At 45.1% G+C, this 21,396-nt stretch overlaps 1 protein-coding gene across 3 annotated transcripts in view; it reads right to left on the bottom strand.

Annotated features, from left to right (window-relative positions):
* Nucleotides 1-15,451, bottom strand: part of Ubc4 (ubiquitin conjugating enzyme 4) — a 30,102-nt gene extending 14,651 nt beyond the window's left edge. For all 3 annotated transcript variants that reach the window (XR_013896191.1, XM_080267560.1, XM_080267562.1), the window contains exons 1-4: nucleotides 15,352-15,451; nucleotides 11,418-11,570; nucleotides 10,564-10,646; nucleotides 3,140-3,303 (exon numbers count right to left, since the gene is read on the bottom strand). Coding sequence is in view for 2 of the 3 variants with exons in the window: in XM_080267560.1 (XP_080123686.1) it covers nucleotides 3,140-3,303; nucleotides 10,564-10,646; nucleotides 11,418-11,570; nucleotides 15,352-15,414 (463 nt within the window). In the remaining variant the exon portion in view is untranslated. The remainder of the gene's footprint in view (nucleotides 1-3,139; nucleotides 3,304-10,563; nucleotides 10,647-11,417; nucleotides 11,571-15,351) is intronic.
* Between the last annotated feature and the right edge of the window lie 5,945 nt (nucleotides 15,452-21,396).

The following is a 21,396-nucleotide window of genomic DNA, read 5'->3' as shown; positions in this document are numbered from 1 at the left end:
CAGGAAAAAAATTGTGTTTTCAACTCTCGTTTTAACCCACTTATCATTAATCTTGAGAGCTAAAATTTTTGTCAGACAAACATCAATCTTTCTACTATCATTTGCAACAAATTGCATGTCCGTAGGCACTCCAAGCACGGAGAACGATTTGAGAGAATACATGGTGTGTTTTGACTGTCTGATGCAGGAAATAGCCCAGGGAGGCAGAAATTTCCACCAAACCACAAGATTTTTTCCATACAAAATAGGGTTACATCCCCATTACCTCATCACAGTAATTGCTATCAGTCTATCTATTGCCAGACGCCATAATCCCGCAAGGGGTGGCCATTTGACTCTGAGTTATTTGTTTTACAGGAAGGGGCACTAACCCTCCACCAACCCACTTGTTGACACGTAGGGAGCACATATGGTTTGGTTATATGGTTACCACCTAGCATTGTAAATGGTTTCTTGGCTTACAGGAAACCATTTGGCTTGTCACTCAATGTAAAGCCACCTGTAACAGAAAGAAAAGTAATAAGAAGTAACAGGAAAGATGGGAGAAATAGGAAGAAAGGAGGGCAGGCACAGAAAAAGAATGATAAAGGCTAGGGAAGAAGTAGACAGCACTACATCATGTGAGTGGATGATGGTCGCCACCACCTACCACTACAGTAATTGCTATAATAATAAAAAATAAAACACTTCTAGCCAGTCTCCTATGATTTTGTTACGATATTCCGGTGTTTATGTTAGACTTTAGCGAAACAGTAACGATGTGAGGAAAATCATTACAAACTTTATCAAACTTCATGAATGACTTTTACTACCACGTACTTTTATAAAGCTTATTGATATAATGTCATGAGTCATTTCACAGCATAGCTGCAGTTTGCATCCGCAAAAATGATCGCTAGCTAATGCACTTAGCATCATGACTTCTCTGATTATCGCAAAAATATCACTAAATCACTTGTATTTTATCACAGTAATTCACAAAATAATATAACACTTTCAGCCACTCTCGTATGATTTCTGTGCGATTTGGGTGCGTATTGCTTCGCGTTATTTACGAGAGAGAGAGAGAGAGAGAGAGAGGGGAAGGAGGGCAGCAAACCGGTTTAGACCAGCTCATCTCTGATTAAAACAAAACTCATAAAGAACCTGCTCTGATCTCAGTGTAATACTGCCCCTCAAACATTAATACACTTCCTCAACCTTTGGTACCTTATTCTTACAACACAGCCTACCCATACACATAACCTTTTCAAGATATGATAGAAAGCAGCTTGATCTTTGCTGTATAACAGGCTAGCATCTAAATAAGCCTGGAGCCACAACAACGCAATAAATACATTTCCCCTATCTTTACTCACTTTTAATATTGTCTTATGACCTCCTTCTGATGTTCACCCCCCCAAGATACCCTTGGACAGAGGTTACTAAGAGCACCTAGCCAGGCTTAGAACATGATGTCACCCAGCCCTCCTCAGCTGCCATCTTGGATTCGAGCTGAGTAAAATCACAGATGACATGTCCCCCTCGTTGTGGAAAGGGACCACAAAACATAACACACATAACTGAATACCACACAGCACATACTATATTAAGATGCAGACACAGCATCAACGGTGTATGAAAACTATGGGATGACTCTGTTGGGGAAGTTACCCGCAGCTGACAGGTCGGCTCAAACAGGGAGACTGGGGTTAAGTTGCTACATTAGCATGTCTTCCTTGAGCCAATCTACCTTCCACTTCATACATACATACATACATACATCATCTAATCCTGTGGAGCCCCATGAGGAGCGTAGGAGCTCGGGGCTAGGCAACTTGGTCCTGGCATTTAAAATGAGTGACCAGCCTCACACATCTCTGAGTGGCATTACATGAGCAATAAACTCCAACCACCCCTTTGATATAAACCTACACAGGCTCAATCCAGTTGGAGCACCTCAATTACCCATTAAACCACCATTTGGCTTGTCTGTAGAGTCACCCAAAGAGAGACGGATGAGAAAAGAAAGAAGGAAAGAACCACAAAGGAGGAAAGAAGGAAGGAAGAGAGGAGAGGGCAGTCACCCGAAAGCAGCACTATATCGAGTGAGTGGATGGTGGGCATCCCCACCTACCATTCAGTATACACATTAATCTCTCTTCAAAGACACAACACAATACAGTACATGAAATTCTGTATGAAACGTCAAGTTTCTTTCTCCATTACATATATCTATCTATCTATCTATAGCCAGATGCCTAAATCCCTGAGAGGGTGGGCACAACCAAACTGCCTCCTTGACATCCTGTCCTCTGACATCAAGCTACCCTCCCTCAAACTCACACCACACTCATATACTTCTTCCCCATCCCTCCAACTCATCCTCAGTCTCCCCCACCATTGCACCTCATCCTGTCTCCCTCTTCCCTTCCACCTAACTCATGATAAACTCTCCAAATCACTTGTTCATTCTCCATACTCTCAACATGGCCAAACCATCTGAGGGTACTTAAAGAGTTTTCAGTAGATCCACATCAACACCACAACACTCATTAACTTCCTTATTTGTTGGTCTGTCTCTCCACCTAACTTTACATGGTTCACTCAAGTAACTCGTTTCCACACCTCTCATTTGTTATTTAAGTACTTGCAACTGACTCCAAGCTTTACTTTCATATACTGGAGTGGGGATATGGGGATCACAATGCTGTCATGCAACATCTGTACTTACATGCTCAACTTCCTATTTCCTACGTTGCCCTCAACGTTCCTACCATGTTTCTTCCCTGCTGTCACCTTACTTGCACTTCCTCCTCTAAACTCCAACCCTGCCACAGTTACATATAAGAGACATGAAACTTAATGGGAAACAGTGAAAATCTGTATTCTCAAGTGAATAATAATGGTGCCTAACTAAAATACAAGCTGTCAATAACAAAGATATTAAACTAATGGAAGCAAACTGAAGATGCAACCTACAACATCAAAGCTATTAAAACCAATAAAATCTGAAGATATACTACATAATGCAACTCAACCAATGCACTTACGTTAATTCCCCACCACACCTGTGCTACAACAACATTGTTTTCCTAACTACTATTGTATACTCACTGCCTCTGCTCTGGTTATTGTACTCTATCGTAAGATAACTCACCTCCGGCATGGACATGTGACCAGTACTGTGCTGTTTGGAGGAAAAGTGCATGGTGCTCCTTGAACTGTTTAGCTACTACTGCATCTTGGGGGTCATCTGGTTCAGCAGCAGCCAACAATGCTTGCAGTGACAGCAGCACTGTTCGCAGCGTCATGGCTGCCGCCCTACAAACAAAGTACTGATCAGTTTTTGATGCACTTTTTGTGTATGGTACCATACACTAAATGTGCATTAAAAGCTTACTTGCTAACTAATGGCAGAAATTCACTGTCATCATAAAATTTATAAAAGCTCCAACATGCTTGCTTGCGTCAGCCTTGGTCAAGTAATGGCGGCTCTCCATGCTGCTCAATCTCTGGCTGCATCCTTATTCAGTCCCTTACCCCTGATGTCACATAATATGACCTCGTCTCAGGTCTTCTTTGCTCTGCCCCTTGCAATCCTATCCTCGACGTTCACACAACTCACCCTCTGGACCCAACTGTTGTCTTCTGTCCTCTCAACATGCCTAACCATCTCAATCCATCCCTCTTCATAACAACACCAACACATTCCAGTCCCATCCTTTCTCTCAACTCTTCAATCACAAGCCTGGTCAAATAAATACTTTACTTAGGTCTCTCTGACATGTCTCAATAATCTTTTTCATCATCAACCCATTTCTTTTTCCCACCTGCAGGTGGGATGAAGTGGGCCCAGAAAGGAAGGAAAAGTAAAGGATATGATTATGGGAAAACTAATCAATAAAATACCTAAAGAAATGGGCCATAAACTCATTCATTCAGCATATATGCCCCAGGAATCATGGCTCCAACTCAAAGGTATACCTTTCACATGTAGCTCCATTATTATCTGTTTGACAGAGTCAATCTGATGACTTTTAGGTAAAAAAAAATAATAAAAAACTGTTTCATGTACTCCTCTATACAAACTTACTTAACCAATTTGATCCCCTGTCTGCCTACATATTTTCCTCACACACTCATTTACCATATCTATTAGCTTTTTTCCTACCACACCTCCCACCTTCAAACTTTGTTTTGGTCATTTTCATACTTGAAGGCTCCAACATACTTGCATGTGTCGGCCTTAGTCACCTGATGGTGGCTCTCCATGCTGCACGATCCATTGCAGCCTCCCTGTTCAGTCCCTTAACCCTGAGGTCACACTTAATGACCTCATCCCATGTTTTTCTCAGTCTACCCCTCATAACCCCACCCCCAATATTAACACTTCTCACCTTCCTCACCCAATTATCATCCCCTATCCTCTCCACATCCCCAAACCACCTCAATCTACCTCTCCTCATCACAACACCAATACACTCCAGTCCCATCCTACCTCTCAACTCTTCCATTGTAAACCCAGCCCCTCCAGGCCTTGGACGCAGGGACGCACTGCACATCCACCTAATCATTGTCATTTCTGTACGCCTGAGCTGGCGAATATCTTCCTCCTTCTCACTGCCATACAGCATTACACTCCTAACACATGCTGCATACAAAGACCCCTTAGCACGTAGAGAGAGCCCTCTCAATGTCAGGAGAGGCAAGAGCTCCCTGAACTTCTTCCAACCACTTCTCACCCTAGCCACAGAGCTAGCTCCAGCCCCACCTCCAGCACACAACATGTCTCCCAAATAACAAAACTCTTCCACACACTCAAGAGATTCACCAGCAAGTTCAGTCCTATCACATCTGACAGTCTCCACCTGCTCACCCCGGCACGCCGTACACATAAAATCAGCATTATCTCGCAGTCTACCTCTAATACCACTACATCTATTATGCACCCATTTATCACACACACCGCACAAAATGGAATTACTTCCCACGCCCTTGTGGCAAACTGCACATGGCCACTCTCCCTCGTCTTTGACAGTACCGCCACCAACCCTAGATATCATCACTTTTGTTTTATCTGCATTTACCCTTAAACCCTTTTGCCCCATACCATCTCTCCACTTCCTAAACCTTTCCTCCGCCTCCCTTTCATTCTCTGCAATCAACACCAAATCATCAGCATACAACAACTCCCACAGGAGTCCATTTCTAAAGTCACGTGAAAGGGCTTCAAGTACCATGATAAACAACATGGGACTCAAGACTGACCCCTGATGCACACCAACATTCACGGAAAACTCATCACTCAAATCTCCATTCACTCTCACTTGGGTGTGAGCACCCACATACATGGCCATAACCACCCTAACCAGCCACTCCTCCAAGCCAAGCTTTCTCATTGCCCACTTCACCACCTCTCTAAGGACTCTGTCAAAGGCCTTTTCCAAATCAACAAAAACAAAATAAAGATCCCTTCTCCTACCAATATATTTTTCCTGAAGCTGTCGAACAATGAATATGGCATCAGTGGTCCCCCTACCTGGCATGAACCCGAACTGCATCTCATCAATATCAGCCCGCCTAAAGCCGACAGGATGCAAGCTTACTAGTATGCAACACTGGTTCAACCACAGCACCCTTTATGTTCACCAAAGTAGTAAGTGGCTTGGTGAACGCTTCCAGAAAGTTTTTACTCTGACAGGAGGTGAACCCGCGTCCACCAGCGTGCGAGGCGCACATTCTACCACTGTACCACAGAGGCTCCATATATATATATACATATATATATATATATATATATATATATATATATATATACATACAGTAAAAGTCCTATTATTCGGCAGCTGATTATTCGGTAGATCCGACATTTCGGCAGTTTTAAGAAATAGTCCCATTTACGAAAATCTTTGACTGTTCGGCAGATGTCCAGAATCATCTCGGGAGTCCAGGAAGTGTTATCAGTGACCTGTAGGCCTATGTTTCATTACACTTCTGTATGTTCACTAATTTCTATATTTTTTTAAGATTCAGGTATAGTACTGTATTGATTACAATATTGCACAGTATCATACAGTACAGTAACCACCCCCACCAAATTAGCGAGGGTTACATTGCAAGCCCCCTCGCGAATTCTTGAAATTCTTTCATTCTTGACACCTTCCTGAAAATGACATTTACCGGTAATTGCATAGCCCATGAACCACTGATACTGTAATGCATTACCCATTAATAAATGTTGCTTGTGAAATCAGTTTCAACGTCGTTTTTAGCTGTAAGGCTGTGACAGCTCTAGTATTTTTATTCCTCAGCATAATGGTGGAAAGGGCTGTCCTGTTTGACTAAACCTAACCTAACCAAGTTTAACTGTACCTAATAATTTAACCAAACCTATCCTAACCTAGAGTCAGAAAAATACTTAAAAATAAACTGGAGGAATATGAATTGCTAAGGTCTCTGATGAAAGTTAAACGTACATTTAGCACTCATTCCTTTGTTCGATTTTGTGTTTAATGTGAAAGAGAGAGTATTGATGCAAACAGTAATATATCCCATTAGCCTCTTAATAACCTCCGGGACTGAACAACCCTTTACAGTACCGATGTCAGTGATGTCAAGTTAGTGTCAGCTATAAAGAAAACTGAACAATTATGGGGAGGGAACGAAGGTCACAGGTATGTTTACATGACTCTACGCTACGATTCCAAGCAGTCAGGAGGTCGGTTAATCTCATGTTTTCGTCCATTTGGTAATATTCTGCATCATTTCGGTCATCCAGGAAGTGTTATCAGACTTGTAGGCCTACTGTGTCATTACACTTGTATATGTTCACTAATTTATATATATATTTTAGATTCAGGTATAGTACTGTATTGATTGCAGTATTGTACAGTATACAGTACTCTCTCCAAACACAGTTGTAATACAATAAGTGGTGATGACAGTGTTCACCAATATATTTAAGGTACTGAGTGGGTAGGTTTTTGATTATTCGGCAAATCCAATTTCTTGGCATCATCCCGGTCCCATAGATGCCGAATAATGAGACTTTTACTGTATATATATATATATATATATATATATATATATTCATCATCATCATCTAACCCAGTGATGCCCCATGAGGAGTGTAGGAGCCTGGGGCTTAGCAAGTTGGTCCTGACATTTAAGATGAGAGTGACCAGCCTCACTCATCCCCGAGTGGCATTACATGGGCAATGAACCCCAACCACCCCTTGGATATGAACCTGCACAGGCTCAATCCGGCTGGAGCACCTTAATTACCAACTAAACCACCAGGCGCCATAATCTGATTATATGGTTACCACCCAGCATAATGTGGTTTCCTGGTGTACAGGAAACCACTTAGCTTGTCACTCAGTGTAGGGTCACCCATAGACAGAAGGAAGAGGAAAGAACGAAAGAAAAAAAGAAAGAATAGGAAGGACGGAAATGAGGCAACACTGGGCTAGATGATGATGATGATGATGATGATGATGATGATGATGAATATATCATCATCTGTACCAGCTTTCCCACCCCAGGGCAAGGTGAGGAGTAACAACGTCCAGACAGTCCAAATCTGCCCAGTTCAAAGGGCCACATGTCTTCATTCATCATTCAAGCCCCTGGAATCCTGGCTCTATCTGATACACCATAAACTTTCACCACATTCTGTAGCTTCACATAAATATATCCAATACAGTCAATATACTGTGTATATATATATATATATATATATATATATATCTCCTGCGATTATATCGGCATATGCTCCACAGGCAGGATTGGATGAAGCAAAGAAAGATAGATTTTGGGATGATTTAATACATGTAGTGGGCGGTATGCAGGATGATGAGATAGTGGTTCTGGGAGGGGACTTAAATGGTCATGTAGGTGAAGCAGCACAAGGTTATGAAGGAGTGCATGGGGGATGTGCATATGGTCTAAGGAATGCAGAAGGGGAAAGGATACTCGAGTTTGGGGAGGCAACGGACATGACTGTGTGCAACACATATTTTAGGAAAAAGAGATAGTAGGTTAATTACGTATGAGTCTGGGGGAAATAGCAGTCAGATAGATTATTTTCTGGTTAGGAGGGCCGATAGGAGGTTAGTGAGAGATGTTAAAGTTATAGGAAGTGAGGAGTGTGTGCAGCAGCACAAACTATTGATTTGTGACATGATGCTTAAAGAACAAGTGATGAAAAAGAGGACTTATGTACCTAGGAGGAAAATATGGAAGCTGAAAAACTAAGTAGTAAGGGATGCCTTCTATAGCGAGTTGAGGAGAGTGGTGGCTGAACAGGGAGCTGTAGACAGAGGCGTTAATGAACAGCACAGAGCCCTCAAGAACAATCTCTTGAGAGTTACTGATGTAACATGCAGTTGGACAAGAGGACCACCAAGACATAAAGTAACTTGGTGGTGGGATGAGGGTGTAGAAGCTGCAGTTAAGCAGAAAAGAAGGCTTTTCCGGGAATGGAAGAAGGGTGGTAGCAAAGAGGAATATTTGGCTGCCAAGCGTAGGGCTAGAAGAGAGGTATACAGGGCAAAGTCTGAGTCACAGAGACAATTACTTGATAACCTAAATCATGGAGAAAGGAAAAACATATTTAGGGTGGCAGGTCAGGTGAAGAGGGATAATCGGGATATTATAGGTGAGCAGTGTGTGAAGAATGACGAAGGAAGGGTAGTGGTGAACAGTGAGGATATTAAAGATGCATGGAGAGAGCATTATAACTGGTTGTTGAATGAGGAGTTTGACTGGGACAGGGAAGGTTTGGAGCCAGCAGATCCAGTGTCTGGCCCTTGGCCTTTGATTGATGCTGCTACTGTGAGTGAGGCAATAGGCAGGATGAGGGTGGGGAAGGCAGCAGGTGTGTCTGGGTTGACTGCCGAAATGTTGAAGGCCTCAGGTGATATAGGGGTGAGTTTAGTCACTGACCTGATAAATAGGAATATTTATGGGTGTTTTGTCCCAGATGATTGGCTGAAGAGTGTAATTGTAAATGTGTATAAAGGGAAAGGTGATGCCCTGGAAAGAGGAAATTATAGAGGTATAAAGCTTTTAGATCAGATAATGAAGGTAATGGAGAAAGTTTTAGAAGGTATGATTAGAGAAAGAATGAATATTGATGAGATGCAGTTTGGGTTTATGCCAGGTAGGGGGACCACTGATGCCATATTCATTGTTCGACAGCTTCAGGAAAAATATATTGGTAGGAGAAGGGATCTGTATTTTGTTTTTGTTGATTTGGAAAAGGCCTTTGACAGAGTCCCTAGAGAGGCAATGAGAAAGCTTGGCTTGGAGGAGTGGCTGGCTAGGGTGGTTATGGCCATGTATGTGGGTGTTCACACCCAGGTGAGAGTGAATGGAGATTTGAGTGATGAGTTTTCCGTGAACGTTGGTGTGCATCAGGGGTCAGTCTTGAGTCCCATGTTGTTTATCATGGTACTTGAAGCCCTTTCACGTGACTTTAGAAACGGACTCCCGTGGGAGTTGTTGTATGCTGATGATTTGGTGTTGATTGCAGAGAAGAAAAGGGAGGTGGAGGAAAGGTTTAGGAAGTGGAGAGATGGTATGGAGCAAAAGGGTTTAAGGGTAAATGCAGATAAAACAAAAGTGATGATATCTTGGGTTGGTGGTGGTACTGTCAAAGACGAGGGAGAGTGGCCATGTGCAGTTTGCCACAAGGGTGTGGGAAGTAATTCCATCTTGTGCGGTGTGTGTGATAAATGGGTGCATAAGAGATGTAGTGGTATCAGAGGTAGACTGCGAGATAATGCTGATTTTATGTGTACGGCGTGCCGGGGTGAGCAGGTGGAGATTGTCAGACGTGAAAGGATTGAACTTGCTGGTGAATCTCTTGAGTGTGTGGAAGAGTTTTGTTATTTGGGAGACATGTTGTGTGCTGGAAGTGGGGCTGGAGCTAGCTCTATGGCTAGGGTGAGAAGTGGTTGGAAGAAGTTCAGGGAGCTCTTGCCTCTCCTGACATTGAGAGGCCTCTCCCTACGTGCTAAGGGGTCTTTGTATGCAGCATGTGTTAGGAGTGTAATGCTGTATGGTAGTGAGACCTGGGCAGTGAAGGAGGAAGATATTCGCCGGCTCAGACGTATAGAAATGACAATGATTAGGTGGATGTGCAGTGCTTCCCTGCGTCCAAGGCCTGGAGGGGCTGGGTTTACGATGGAAGAGTTGAGAGGTAGGATGGGACTGGAGTGTATTGGTGTTGTGATGAGGAGAGGTAGATTGAGGTGGTTTGGGCATGTGGAGAGGATGGGGGATGATAATTGGGTGAGGAAGGTGAGAAGTGTTAATATTGGGGGTGGGGTTGTGAGGGGTAGACCGAGAAAGACATGGGACGAGGTCATTAAGTGTGACCTTAGGGTTAAGGGACTGAACAGGGAGGCTGCAATGGATCGTGCAGCGTGGAGAGCCGCCATTAGGTAACCAAGGCCGACACATGCAAGCATGTTGGGGCCTTTAAAAACGAAACGAAACGAAACGATATATATATATATATATATATATATATATATATATATATAAACCACAATTGATTACCATTACAATACTCACCACTGATCTTTCAGGATATCCAAGCAGATGGCACCCGTAACAGACGATATGTTAGGATGCCAAATTTTTGTGACAAATTTTACCTGAAATATATAGAAACAAATACACAGTGGTAAATATTTTTACTCTTTTTAAAATCCTTGTAAGATAATAACTACTGTTATTATATTTCCCAGTCAAATTGGGTAGCGAGATCTAAAGCCATGTTCTTTACTCTAGTTCAGGACACGGATCAGAAGACATAGGAATTCCATTTCCTCATCTTTTTATCCAGGTGAAAACTTCCAGCACACGAGATAGATGACAAGATTATCAAATCTCAACATCAATAACTTAGGAGGAGGGAATTATTCCAATCTCATTTAGCTACTGCTTAAAGTAGTTGGAAATAAGAGGGTAATATTGAACTTTCTCCTAGCCTAGCCCTGGGCTCCTACGCTCCTCATGGGGCAACACATTAGATGATGATGATGATGTTACTATCTGCAAGACACTTAAAAATTATAAATACCTGGTACTATATAAAGCATTATAAGTACAACAGTACTGTACTTTATATTTCTACAACCATTCAGTCCACAGATAACATACAGCATACCTTTTGAGGTGTGCTTTCTGATGGACAACTTTCCTGTTTCAGTTTATGTTTTACCTGTTCTGATGGGAGGATTTTCAGTACAGCAATTAATAGCTGTGTGGCTCAACAACACTAAAAAAAAAGGTATTCAGGCATCACTTCAAAACTGTTTTATGAAACAAAGCTTCCAAGTTACCTTTTTAAAAAACTATACAGTACAGTATATTACATTAGCTGAACAAAATACCGGTATCTCATTTACATCCTTAACTCTCACCTTTGGTGGGTTGAATGGATATGTCTCAGGGACTTTTATTTCTAACTGAAAGGTGGCACCTTCATAAGGAGTGTCTGGAGGTCCTGCAATCTCTCCTCGAAGTTCCCGGTAATCATCCCCAACCAGCTCCACATTAATGGCACACTTCTGAGCCTGTATAAAAAAAAAAAAAAAAAAAAAAATACAAATAAAATTTCAATCAGCAAATATGATGTACTGGTAGCTACCTTCAGTTTGCCAAGGCTGACTTCAAACATCGGCATAAATGAATTTGTTGTGTATAAGACATAAACTTTAACTCAAACGTTGAGTAAAAAAGTGAATGCACTCACCCTACAACATTTTTCCCTTACAATAAAGTTATTCTCTGCAGATATTTTTCTGGGAAATTCAACATTACTGCCTCATTCACAACCTCATAACCACTCCTTCTCCTTCTTGATCAACAGTTCTCCCCATGGTTGTCAGATATCACTCCAAGCTGAGCTGGGATTACCAAATCTAGCTGCTCTGTTCCCAACTTTTAACTTTAAGGTATACTGAAATAAATGCAAAGTGTGAATATTTGTAACGGAACCTTCACAGGCAGTCACTGACAAAAGAAAAAAAATGAATGAAAATTTATCTTATAAAATACTGAAAAATTTATCCTTCTAAGATACTTTGACAACAATGACAATGTTGTTTCCCTCATGACCACTCAATTAATAAGCAAGGTTTTCTTCATTACCTTATTTGCAACTCTGCATCACTAACAACGGTTTTTATAAAACACTGACAGAAAGTGCAATAACAAGACTGAAGTAACAACAGCTAAGCAAGATATCAAAATCAAACAGAGCAAGAATGCTGTATGGCAACAGCAGTACTGACAGAGACTGTCATATTGTCATATCACATGCACTTGCTTCTCAGGCTTGGAGAAAAACACTTTCACGAGGTGGCTCTGATATAATTGGGCAACTCCAGTGCCCAGCTACATAAATGTTACTCAACTTCCTCCCTATCCCCCTGAGGAGGAGGCCAGAATACAGGAGAAGGGTAATTTAAGCTTTTACTCCACTAGGTTTACACTCAGATAGTCCCGGTGTCACAACAACTTAACACAGCTTAAGTAGCCTATGCTATGTTCCTCCATTTTTTTTAATCCCTCGTTCTTTTTACCAGTGCTCACTGTCATCCACTCAAACCTTTATTTCTGAGCCCACTAGCCTGAAACTATGCATACACATGGGACAGGTATCTCCAGACCCTTGTCCCTGCTTTATTACCGTAGGTCTTTACAAGTGAGTGAGAGCTTTGGAAATGAGTTACTGGTATTTGAGAGGAGCATGTGGAGTCACATGTAGAGACAGACTGACAAATAAGGAAGTGAAGGTGTACTACGGTGTGGATGTGGATGTGATAGGAAGTGTTAGGAGAAACATACTGAAACAGTTTGGCCATGTGGAGAGGATGGAGAGTGAGAGACAGACGAGGAAAGTGTATGTGAGTGAGGTGGAGGGGGGGAGAAGGAGGGGGAGGCCAAGGATGAGATGGGGGAATGGAGTGGAGAGGTACTGGTATATGACAGAGGGAAATGTGAGTTAGGAGCAGGGCAGTGAAATGGCGGGGGACATGGCGACATGGAGGAAATTTGTTCGCGGCCATCTCTTACAGGATTAAGACGTCTGGCAAAAGTTAGATAGACAAGTGATAAAAATGTTGCACTGAGACATTCTGAATTTTACGATCTTATATGTTGTCATGTATTACTGTAAATCGTATCAGTCACAATATTCTAAATTCCATTTTTTTTCTCCATTTGTGTTCGTTTGGATTTTTAATCGGTTCACTGTGCCGTCATATTAATTAGCTATGAGCACTGGGGTATTTTTTCTTTTGTGTGTGTGTGTGTGTGTGTGTGTGTGTGTGTATTTCTTTTTCAACTCCAATCTGTTTTTATGGTATTACAGTACAGGCATACCCTGGTTTAACGACGTAACTGGTTAGATAAAACCCCATCGTTACGCGGGGTATCGTATATCGGGGTACTTTTAACATGTAAAGTAATGTGGAGCGTTTACCAGCCTTGGGTTTCCCCCCAAACCAAGCCCAAAACCCACCCAATTGAGCTCCAAAACAAGTCTAAAGCCAATCTAAATGGCCTAAAATCTGTCAAGGAAACTAACCTAAGCCTAACACCTGTAAATAACTCACTAAAACCAACAAATAAAATATGAAAAAAGTCAAATATAAGCCTAGAAGAAATCAGGCAAAGTAAACTGTACCTCAAAATGACAATGTTCTCCCCACCCATGTCTAAAACACATTAATCTAAGTTTAAAATCTATCTATCTATCTATCTATAGCCCGACGCCCTAATCCCGCAAAGGGTGGCCGCAGACAAAACGCCTCCAAGTCGCTCTGTCACCCACCATTTGACTACCCTCCCTCCAACTCACCCACCCCTCCCTCATATACCTCTCTACTCCATCCCTCCACCTCATCCTCAGTCTACCCCTCCCTCTCCCTCCCTCCACCTCACCTACATACACCCTCTTAGTCAGTATTTCATTCTCCAGTCTCTTCACGTGTCCAAACCACCTCAGTGTATTTCTCCTGATCTTCTCAACCACATCCACATCCACCCCACGATGTTCCTTCACTTCTTCATGTCTAAAAGCTGTTTATATATTAACCTAAGCACAATTTTAGTTTAAAATATCATCAAAATCGGTAAAAAAAATAAAAACCCATCGTTAAACCAGGGCTTAGCCATTGTTAGGCAGGGTATGGTGGTATTTCTTCCCCCATTGTTAAGCCAGGCTATTGCATCTAGCGGTTTTGCACACTGAGGTATTACTGTACTATATTAAAGTTTCAGCCAAATACAGAATTAAGAGATTTTGATCAATATTTTCAGTATTTTAGACAATTCTAAGACTTTTCTTTTAAGGCACTTTCATCGCATATTACTGTATTTTTTTTTTTACTCCTGAAGGTAAGGTTATCTTTCGGAGTAAAATACCATAAAAATAATTTGTGACAAAGAGGTCATAGAAGCGTCTCAGAATTGTCTAAAATACCAATCAAGTGGATCAAAATCTCAATATCCTGTTTTATGCTGAAACTATAATTTTATTATATTATTATTTTTTTTTTATAAAATCATTACAAACATAATTGGAATTTATTAGGGTATGATTTCTCTGTTAGCTAAGGTCCTGTTTGGCACAGTTACCACATTAAGTAGCTATGGTTAGCAGTATAGTTACTCTTCATGGGGCTAAGACTGATGTGGATATATAATTATGCTATAATTACTTCTTTCAAACTTTAAGTCCATTCCTAAGAGAACTGGACAATATTACATACAGAGAAACAGGAATGTAAAGAAGCTTTCCTTGACTGTCTTCAAAAATGTTATACGAATGAGCTTATAGCTGGGTCAAGCTCTTCTATTTTCTCTGTACAGCCATATCCCCTAAACTGGCACAAGCCTTATGAAATGCCCAAAATTAAGGCATAAAAACCCATTAAACTTTACTGGTTCATGTTTATGTTTACCCCCATTATACTTTAGAAAAAAAAATCAAGTAGTTATAGTCGACTACCTGTGGCATGTCAGCCTCCAGTGCCTCTATAAGTAAACCTGTAACTGCCCTTGTTAAACCTGTAACTACCCCTGACTTCAATCACAATTTAAAATAACCATTCAGACACTCCTGAAATTTATTCTTCTTCTCAGCAACTTATAAATGCAATTCTGGCAATAACACTGATTCAGCAATACCATTACAATACTCTAAATTAACTGAAACAAAGAAAATTTGCCAACAGTTAACTTCGTATCTCGTCACTGACCCAGCCCAGCCTCCCACCAATTTTCATGCTTCCGTTTGCTTAGTCTTCACATCACGCAACTACTTTGAAAAACTATTTGAAAACTTACTTCATCGCTCTTGATAACCTCTTTAAATTCTCTCTTAATTCTCTGGATGGCGATATTTGCCATATTCGAGAATGAGTAAGCTGTCTGCCACTGTGCTATGTTTTGGTCGGATTCTGAACGTTTCGGAATCACACTTTTACGGTTGTCGTTACCGTACACATAAATGATTCGGCGAAAGTTTCTCAAAAATTGAACTTATTTAAATTTTTTATCGTCATAAAAGTATACAGAGTACATAAACAACAAAAGAACGTGGTGGATCTTGTCATACACCACCTTCAGCAAATGTAATTATCTACGGTCAGCGGTAAAGTGCATACAGCGTGCAACAAAAGGACGTGGTTAACCTTGCCAAACACTGCATATAAAAAACGGAAAAAAAATAAAAAAAAGGAGGAGGCCTTCCTCGTTAGATGGAGTCAGGATTTCGAATGGTTTGGATGATGCATTTGATAAGCGTAGACCATTTCACTGTATTCTGCTTGATAGTTCTTTGTATTTTTTTGTGCTTTCTCCTGTGTTTCAGACCTGAAATGCCTGCCGTGGCAAACCACCGCCAAGACGTCGCGACCCCCACCCCAGGAGGAGACAACAGAGGGGTTTGTAAGGAGCGCGTAACGTCTCGGCCAGATGGACATACGTCCCCTACTGTTCCGCGCCCGTATTTCCCGCAACAGACCCAGCGGAAAGATTTCAGTCTGAGGGCACTACCTCCCAACCGGACTAGTCCTCGACAGATTCGGGGTGGGACTGTCCCGGGCAGGGCCCCCGTGACGATCTGCAGCCTCACACAAGGAGGCGGCCTCAGCCGCTCACAAACGAGACGGCCTCAGCTGCTCACAAAAAGGAGACGGCCGCATCCACTCACAAAGAGGAGATGGCCTCAGCCACTTACAAAATGGAGACAGCCTCAGCCGCTCCCAAAAAGAGATGGCATCTAGCCTCTCGGATGTTGCCCCATTCCACTCCCCTCCTGCAGGAAGCAGTGACGGCCTACAGCTGTGTCTGGGAAGAGACAGGTATGTCCCTTCTCCTTCTGCAGCTGCTGACGGGAGTATGACACCGGTGACGGCCTCCAGCCACACCAGCAGGCAGGTAATGGCCTCTGCCCACACCTCGAATGCATGTCACTCCCCCTGCAGGGCACCGGCGACGGCCTCTAGCTGTGCCCATACTCAGGTGACGGCCTCAGCCCATGGTCCTGCTAGGGAGTTGGGCACCGGCGACGATCTCCAGCCACGCCGTCAGGAAAGGGACAGGCTCTAGCCGCCCTCCCCCTGCTCTCCTTCCCCAAGGCAGCCTCCGGGAGGATTCCCTCGGCCTGGGGGAAGTGTGGCATGGCCCTGTGCTATTCCAGGGAGTGTGTGCCATTCAGTCGGTGTCCGTGGGAGACAACTACCTGACAGACTCCTTCCCGAGGCGACGCCGCAGTTCGACCTTGACGGCGGCCCAGTGGAAGGGATACTGTACACGCTGGACTCCCCGAGGCGCCCCTACTCCCCTGGGGCCTGCCCTCGCCAGCTCCAGGTAACCCTCTCCCCAGAGTAGGTGCAGGCAAGAGCACCTACTCAGTCTGTTCAGTCTCAGCCCGGAGGATCAGACCACCCTGGCCGGCCCCACGAGTAAAGGGCCACTCATCACGCTCAACCATAGCCCCCAGCAGATGACGTCACCACTGAGGGTCGTCCCGTGGCCCTCGAGGGAAGGGACACCTGACGGGAACCCTCCAACACCTGACCAACACCTGGAACTCGCTCGGTCCCCATAGCCCGACCGGTGTCCCTCGGCCTGCTCAGTGTAATAATGACTGCCCAGTGTAAAAGTGACTAAAGTGCTTACAGAACCTACACACAGTGCAGAACAGGTGCCCTAATTAACAATATAATATACTGTTGTACCCAGGCACAAAACAGTGTTGTATTAGTGCCCATGTTACTGTGTAATATCTAATAAGACACTAGAATTCAGATTGATGTTCAAGCCCAACCAACACTGTGTAAAGTTGATGTCTTGTTAATACAGTGTCCAGTCAATATCTTGCGTGATACTCACTGACCAATCAGGACCCTATAGTCTGTCCAGGCCAATTGATAATAAATAGCGTATTGTGTGTAATTCCCATTTGTATTGTATAAAGGTTGTGACTTGGTTAATGTACCTGTAAGGTTGTTCACTAGAGTTTTTATGTCCTGCTCTTCTCGTTGTGTATTCTAGTTCCAGTCTCGCAAGAGGACCCCGGCTCGACTGCATGTGCTTTAGGGACGAGAAGTCGCCCCGAAAACACCTAGCAGTTACACTGGTGGTTCTTGACCCAGGCAGAATACAGGGAGGAACAAAAAGGGACAACAGCAAAGTGGCAACGAAGCCTCACGTACAGTTACCCAGGTTTGACCAGGGACAATACAACATACACACATACCTATCTATAATCAAACCACTGCTTGACATAGGGTTTGAGGACGACAAACAAAAAATCGCAGTCACCCTACCCCTCCAGGCCAAAGCAGTGGCTAGCATCATACCCAAAGTCGTCCCGGAGCTAACATGGGCAAACTTTACCAAAACAGTGATACAGGCCATCACGCCATCACAAGGAAGAGTTGTGGCACTCTCGCAACTCGATAGTTTAACTTATGATGGAAGCCTGGACGACACACTCATCCAGGCCAGGCGACTCGTCACCGCTGCATACCCGGAAACAGATGTACTAACCCGGGAACAACACACATTCAACACGCTACTACGGGTCCTCCCCAGCATAGTTAAGAACATTTCACTATACACAACCCAGCGGGAGACCTAGATCAAGACCTCCAGCTCATACGCCGCCTCCTAACCTGCCGCTTTACCCCACTACAAATCAACGTAGTCAGTAAATTCCTTGCTTGGAGACCAGCACTCCCCAACAAACCTCGGCCGCCCTCGACCCACACCAATCCCATGCTAACGTCCAGCCTACCCAGGGCACACCCCTCCAACAAGCGCCCCAACCCCAAGGAGAACCAGAACCTAATTTCCATTAACCCGTGGGAATTTACTGCTTGCAGCCATCGATGTCCACTCTGTGACATCAGAGAGCAATTAAAGGCTGCCAGATGGAGACCGGCCACCCAGGATGACGAAAAGTGTCTTCTCTTGACAACGAGGGCCCCGAGGACGACGACGCACCCACAGAGGACACTGACCCCGGGGAAACGGAACCAGAGGAGGATGAGATCCTGCAGCAGGTGGATTTTTAGGCACGCCCCCACACCTCCCTACGGTGACGGGGGCCACCTCTCAGAAATACTACTCCCCACTCTACAACAAGATGAGACTGAACTCGGTAAAAGCAAGGCTACTGGTCAACACGGGAGCGGCCAGATCCCGCCTCTACAGTCATTTCTTCTCCCTTTATATAGGGATTCGCGTGGCATAGGCGAGGCCCTAGCTAATACAATATATATACGCGTAACATAGACGAGGCCCTAGCTAACTTTAGATTACATGCGTGTCACATGGGACAAGACTATATGATGTCTCACACTTGATGGGGGGGAAGAGGGGGGAGGGGGATTAGTGAGTCTAGGGTGGGTTTATTCGTGTGGGGGATGGTGGATGGGGGTCTGGGGGAGAGGGAGAGGGAGAGCGCACTAAGGGAAGGATCACACTGATGTATACTGCCCTGTGGGGGGGGGGGAGCGACACTGCAAGGAGGGTTGTCACTGTCGGGGAACCGACCCCGTGGAAGGGGTATTGAACTCTCTGTGTACGAGATCATGGGTAGAGTTCACTGTGACACACTGAGGGGAGATAATACCGCGGCTGACGGGAGGGGGAACATGTACAGGGGGGAGGTAGAGCACTGAGGAGGGTTATACAACACTGGGGAGACACACCGTGAGCACAGGAAGGGGTCACAGGGGTTAGTTGACTGGGGGAGGGATCCAATAGCACTGGGGAAGTATATAATCACAGTGTCTGGTACTCACAATTCGTGAGGGGAGGACATGGCCCACAGGGCAGAAGGGCCTACGCCGAGAGCTCCAGATGGCGGCTGGGCATGGGAGGCGGGCTGTCCAGCGAGTAGTGTAGGAGAGGGTGGTCCGTGTAGCTGCCACTAGTCTGAGAGCAGTGGGTGGGTGGTGTGTTGGGCAGCTCCCTAGCTGCGACAGCCAGGCTGGAGGCAGGGCTCTCCAGGCTAGGGCCGAAGGGGACCAGAAGGCGCGCTGCTCGGCGCTGGCCCTTAGTCGCAGTCAGGATCCTGGGAGAGGACCTGGAGAGGTCTGGGCCTAGGGTCGGCTGAGAGTAGGCTGATGTCCTTACTGAGCTGTCGTCTCATCCAGCAGGGGCGGCCGTCAGGGAGGAACTGCAGCCACCTGCACCGTGGAAGGTCCGACCACCACAGTGAGTGTCTAGGGAGGCCCACTGACTCTGGGAACTGCAGTCTCGGCTGGAGGAGGAGGCCGTCAGGACTGGACTGCGGCCTCTCGCCCTGGCAGAGCCTGCCAGCACCTGGGGAAGGCGAGGCTGCAAGGACCGGACACCTGGCCTTGGGGACGTCTTGTCCAGTCTGGTCTCGGGTAAGGAGCCTGTAGGGAAGCAAACCCCGCCTTCTCGGATAGAGAGGTGGGGAGAGGGGCGCCTCGTTCTGCTGCAGAGGTGGTGGGTGGAATTAGAGGTGTTCCCCTGTATAGGAGCCTGAGGACTAGCGGAGGGAGGGCAACCGAGGGCCGAGTCGCCTGCTTGGCGGGCCCATAGGGCCTCACCGAAACTTAGGTCTGGGATGTGCGGGGGAGGTCCAGGGGACATTCCCTCCGTCAGACAGCCCTTTTGGGCACTGCCTGTGCTCCTAGGGAAGGCAGGAGTGCGGGAGGAGTCGGGGGAGACTCTCCAGAACACCGCCGACCTGGGCAGCTGAGAGATAGTGTTCGTCGGGCTCTCCCAGCCACAGCCACAGATCTGGCAGAGCCTGCACTCCAGACGTAGGGCCTGGGACTCCGGCCCCAGTGACAGTGAGAGGAAGAAGTCGGACAAACTGTCTCAGCTTTTGCCACAGCTCCTACGAAGTGTGCCCTCCTTCCGATGAGGAAAGTCTTGTCCCAGGGAAGGGGGGAGGAAGAGGTTGGATGAACTCTCTCGGCTTTTACCACAGCTCCGATGGAGTATGCCCTCCTGCCGTAGGGGGATAGCAACCCCTGAGGCTCCTCCTGAGTTCTCTAGTAAATAGGAGGCCGATTCAGGGAACTCGGTGTCCGAGGATGTGCTTGGGACTTTGCCACTGCAAGTCCCACGCCAATTCTGGTGAGCGTTCCCATTGCTGAAGAGTAGTGTACTTTTCCTGTACACTGCCGGGTGGTCTGGCTGCGGGGAAGAGGGGCGCTGCGTCACGGTAGAGATATGTAGCTTTAGCCTGGACGGTGAGCCAGGTAAGCCAGCCTCTCCATTGTCCCCTTGTGGGGTGGGTGTCACCCCCACTCATACTCTCCTCTTGGGGTGGTGGTGTCGGGTTCACCCCGCCGCGCGGATATTTCAGTAGTCTATCTCTTCCTTAGTTCTGCCGCAATTAACTCACTACATCCCCTTCAGATGTAGAGATGAAACCCCGCCCCATCCTTTTCCTGAGAGATCCTTGTGATGGGTGTCAGTGTTATATGCAGGACGTCCCCTTCAGATCTTCCCCTCCAAATTCCCCTCCACCCCAGTTGACCATTTCTTGTATATAAATCTTATGATGTTGGATGTTAGGTGGTATATCTTTAGTCCTGTCATCTGGAAAATCTGTGTCAACCCTGTACTCTTAAGGTGTGTTGAAGCCTGCTTTGGTGTTTGTCCCTGTTTAGCCGAACCCCACTAGACCAGAAGGACTCCAGCATAACACTGGTGGCTAGCGGTGGTTCTAAATATGGAGAGTAGGCAAAGCAGAGTTTCACTCATTGATTTACATGGTAGCACAGATACCAACATGCTGGCATCAAGGTCCCACATCCCTATTCCCAAGTATGATCCTGAATTGTATGATATTGCAACATATTGTATATGGAAATGGTGAAACTGGTGTTGGAT

This window comes from Coenobita brevimanus, chromosome 24 (genome assembly GCF_032717465.1).
Source record: "Coenobita brevimanus isolate Jiangsu-jjx chromosome 24, ASM3271746v2, whole genome shotgun sequence".
Classification (NCBI taxonomy): Eukaryota; Metazoa; Arthropoda; class Malacostraca; order Decapoda; family Coenobitidae; genus Coenobita; species Coenobita brevimanus.
The sequence above is the reverse complement of the archived record's forward strand: the minus strand, read 5'-3'. Positions and strand labels throughout refer to the sequence as shown.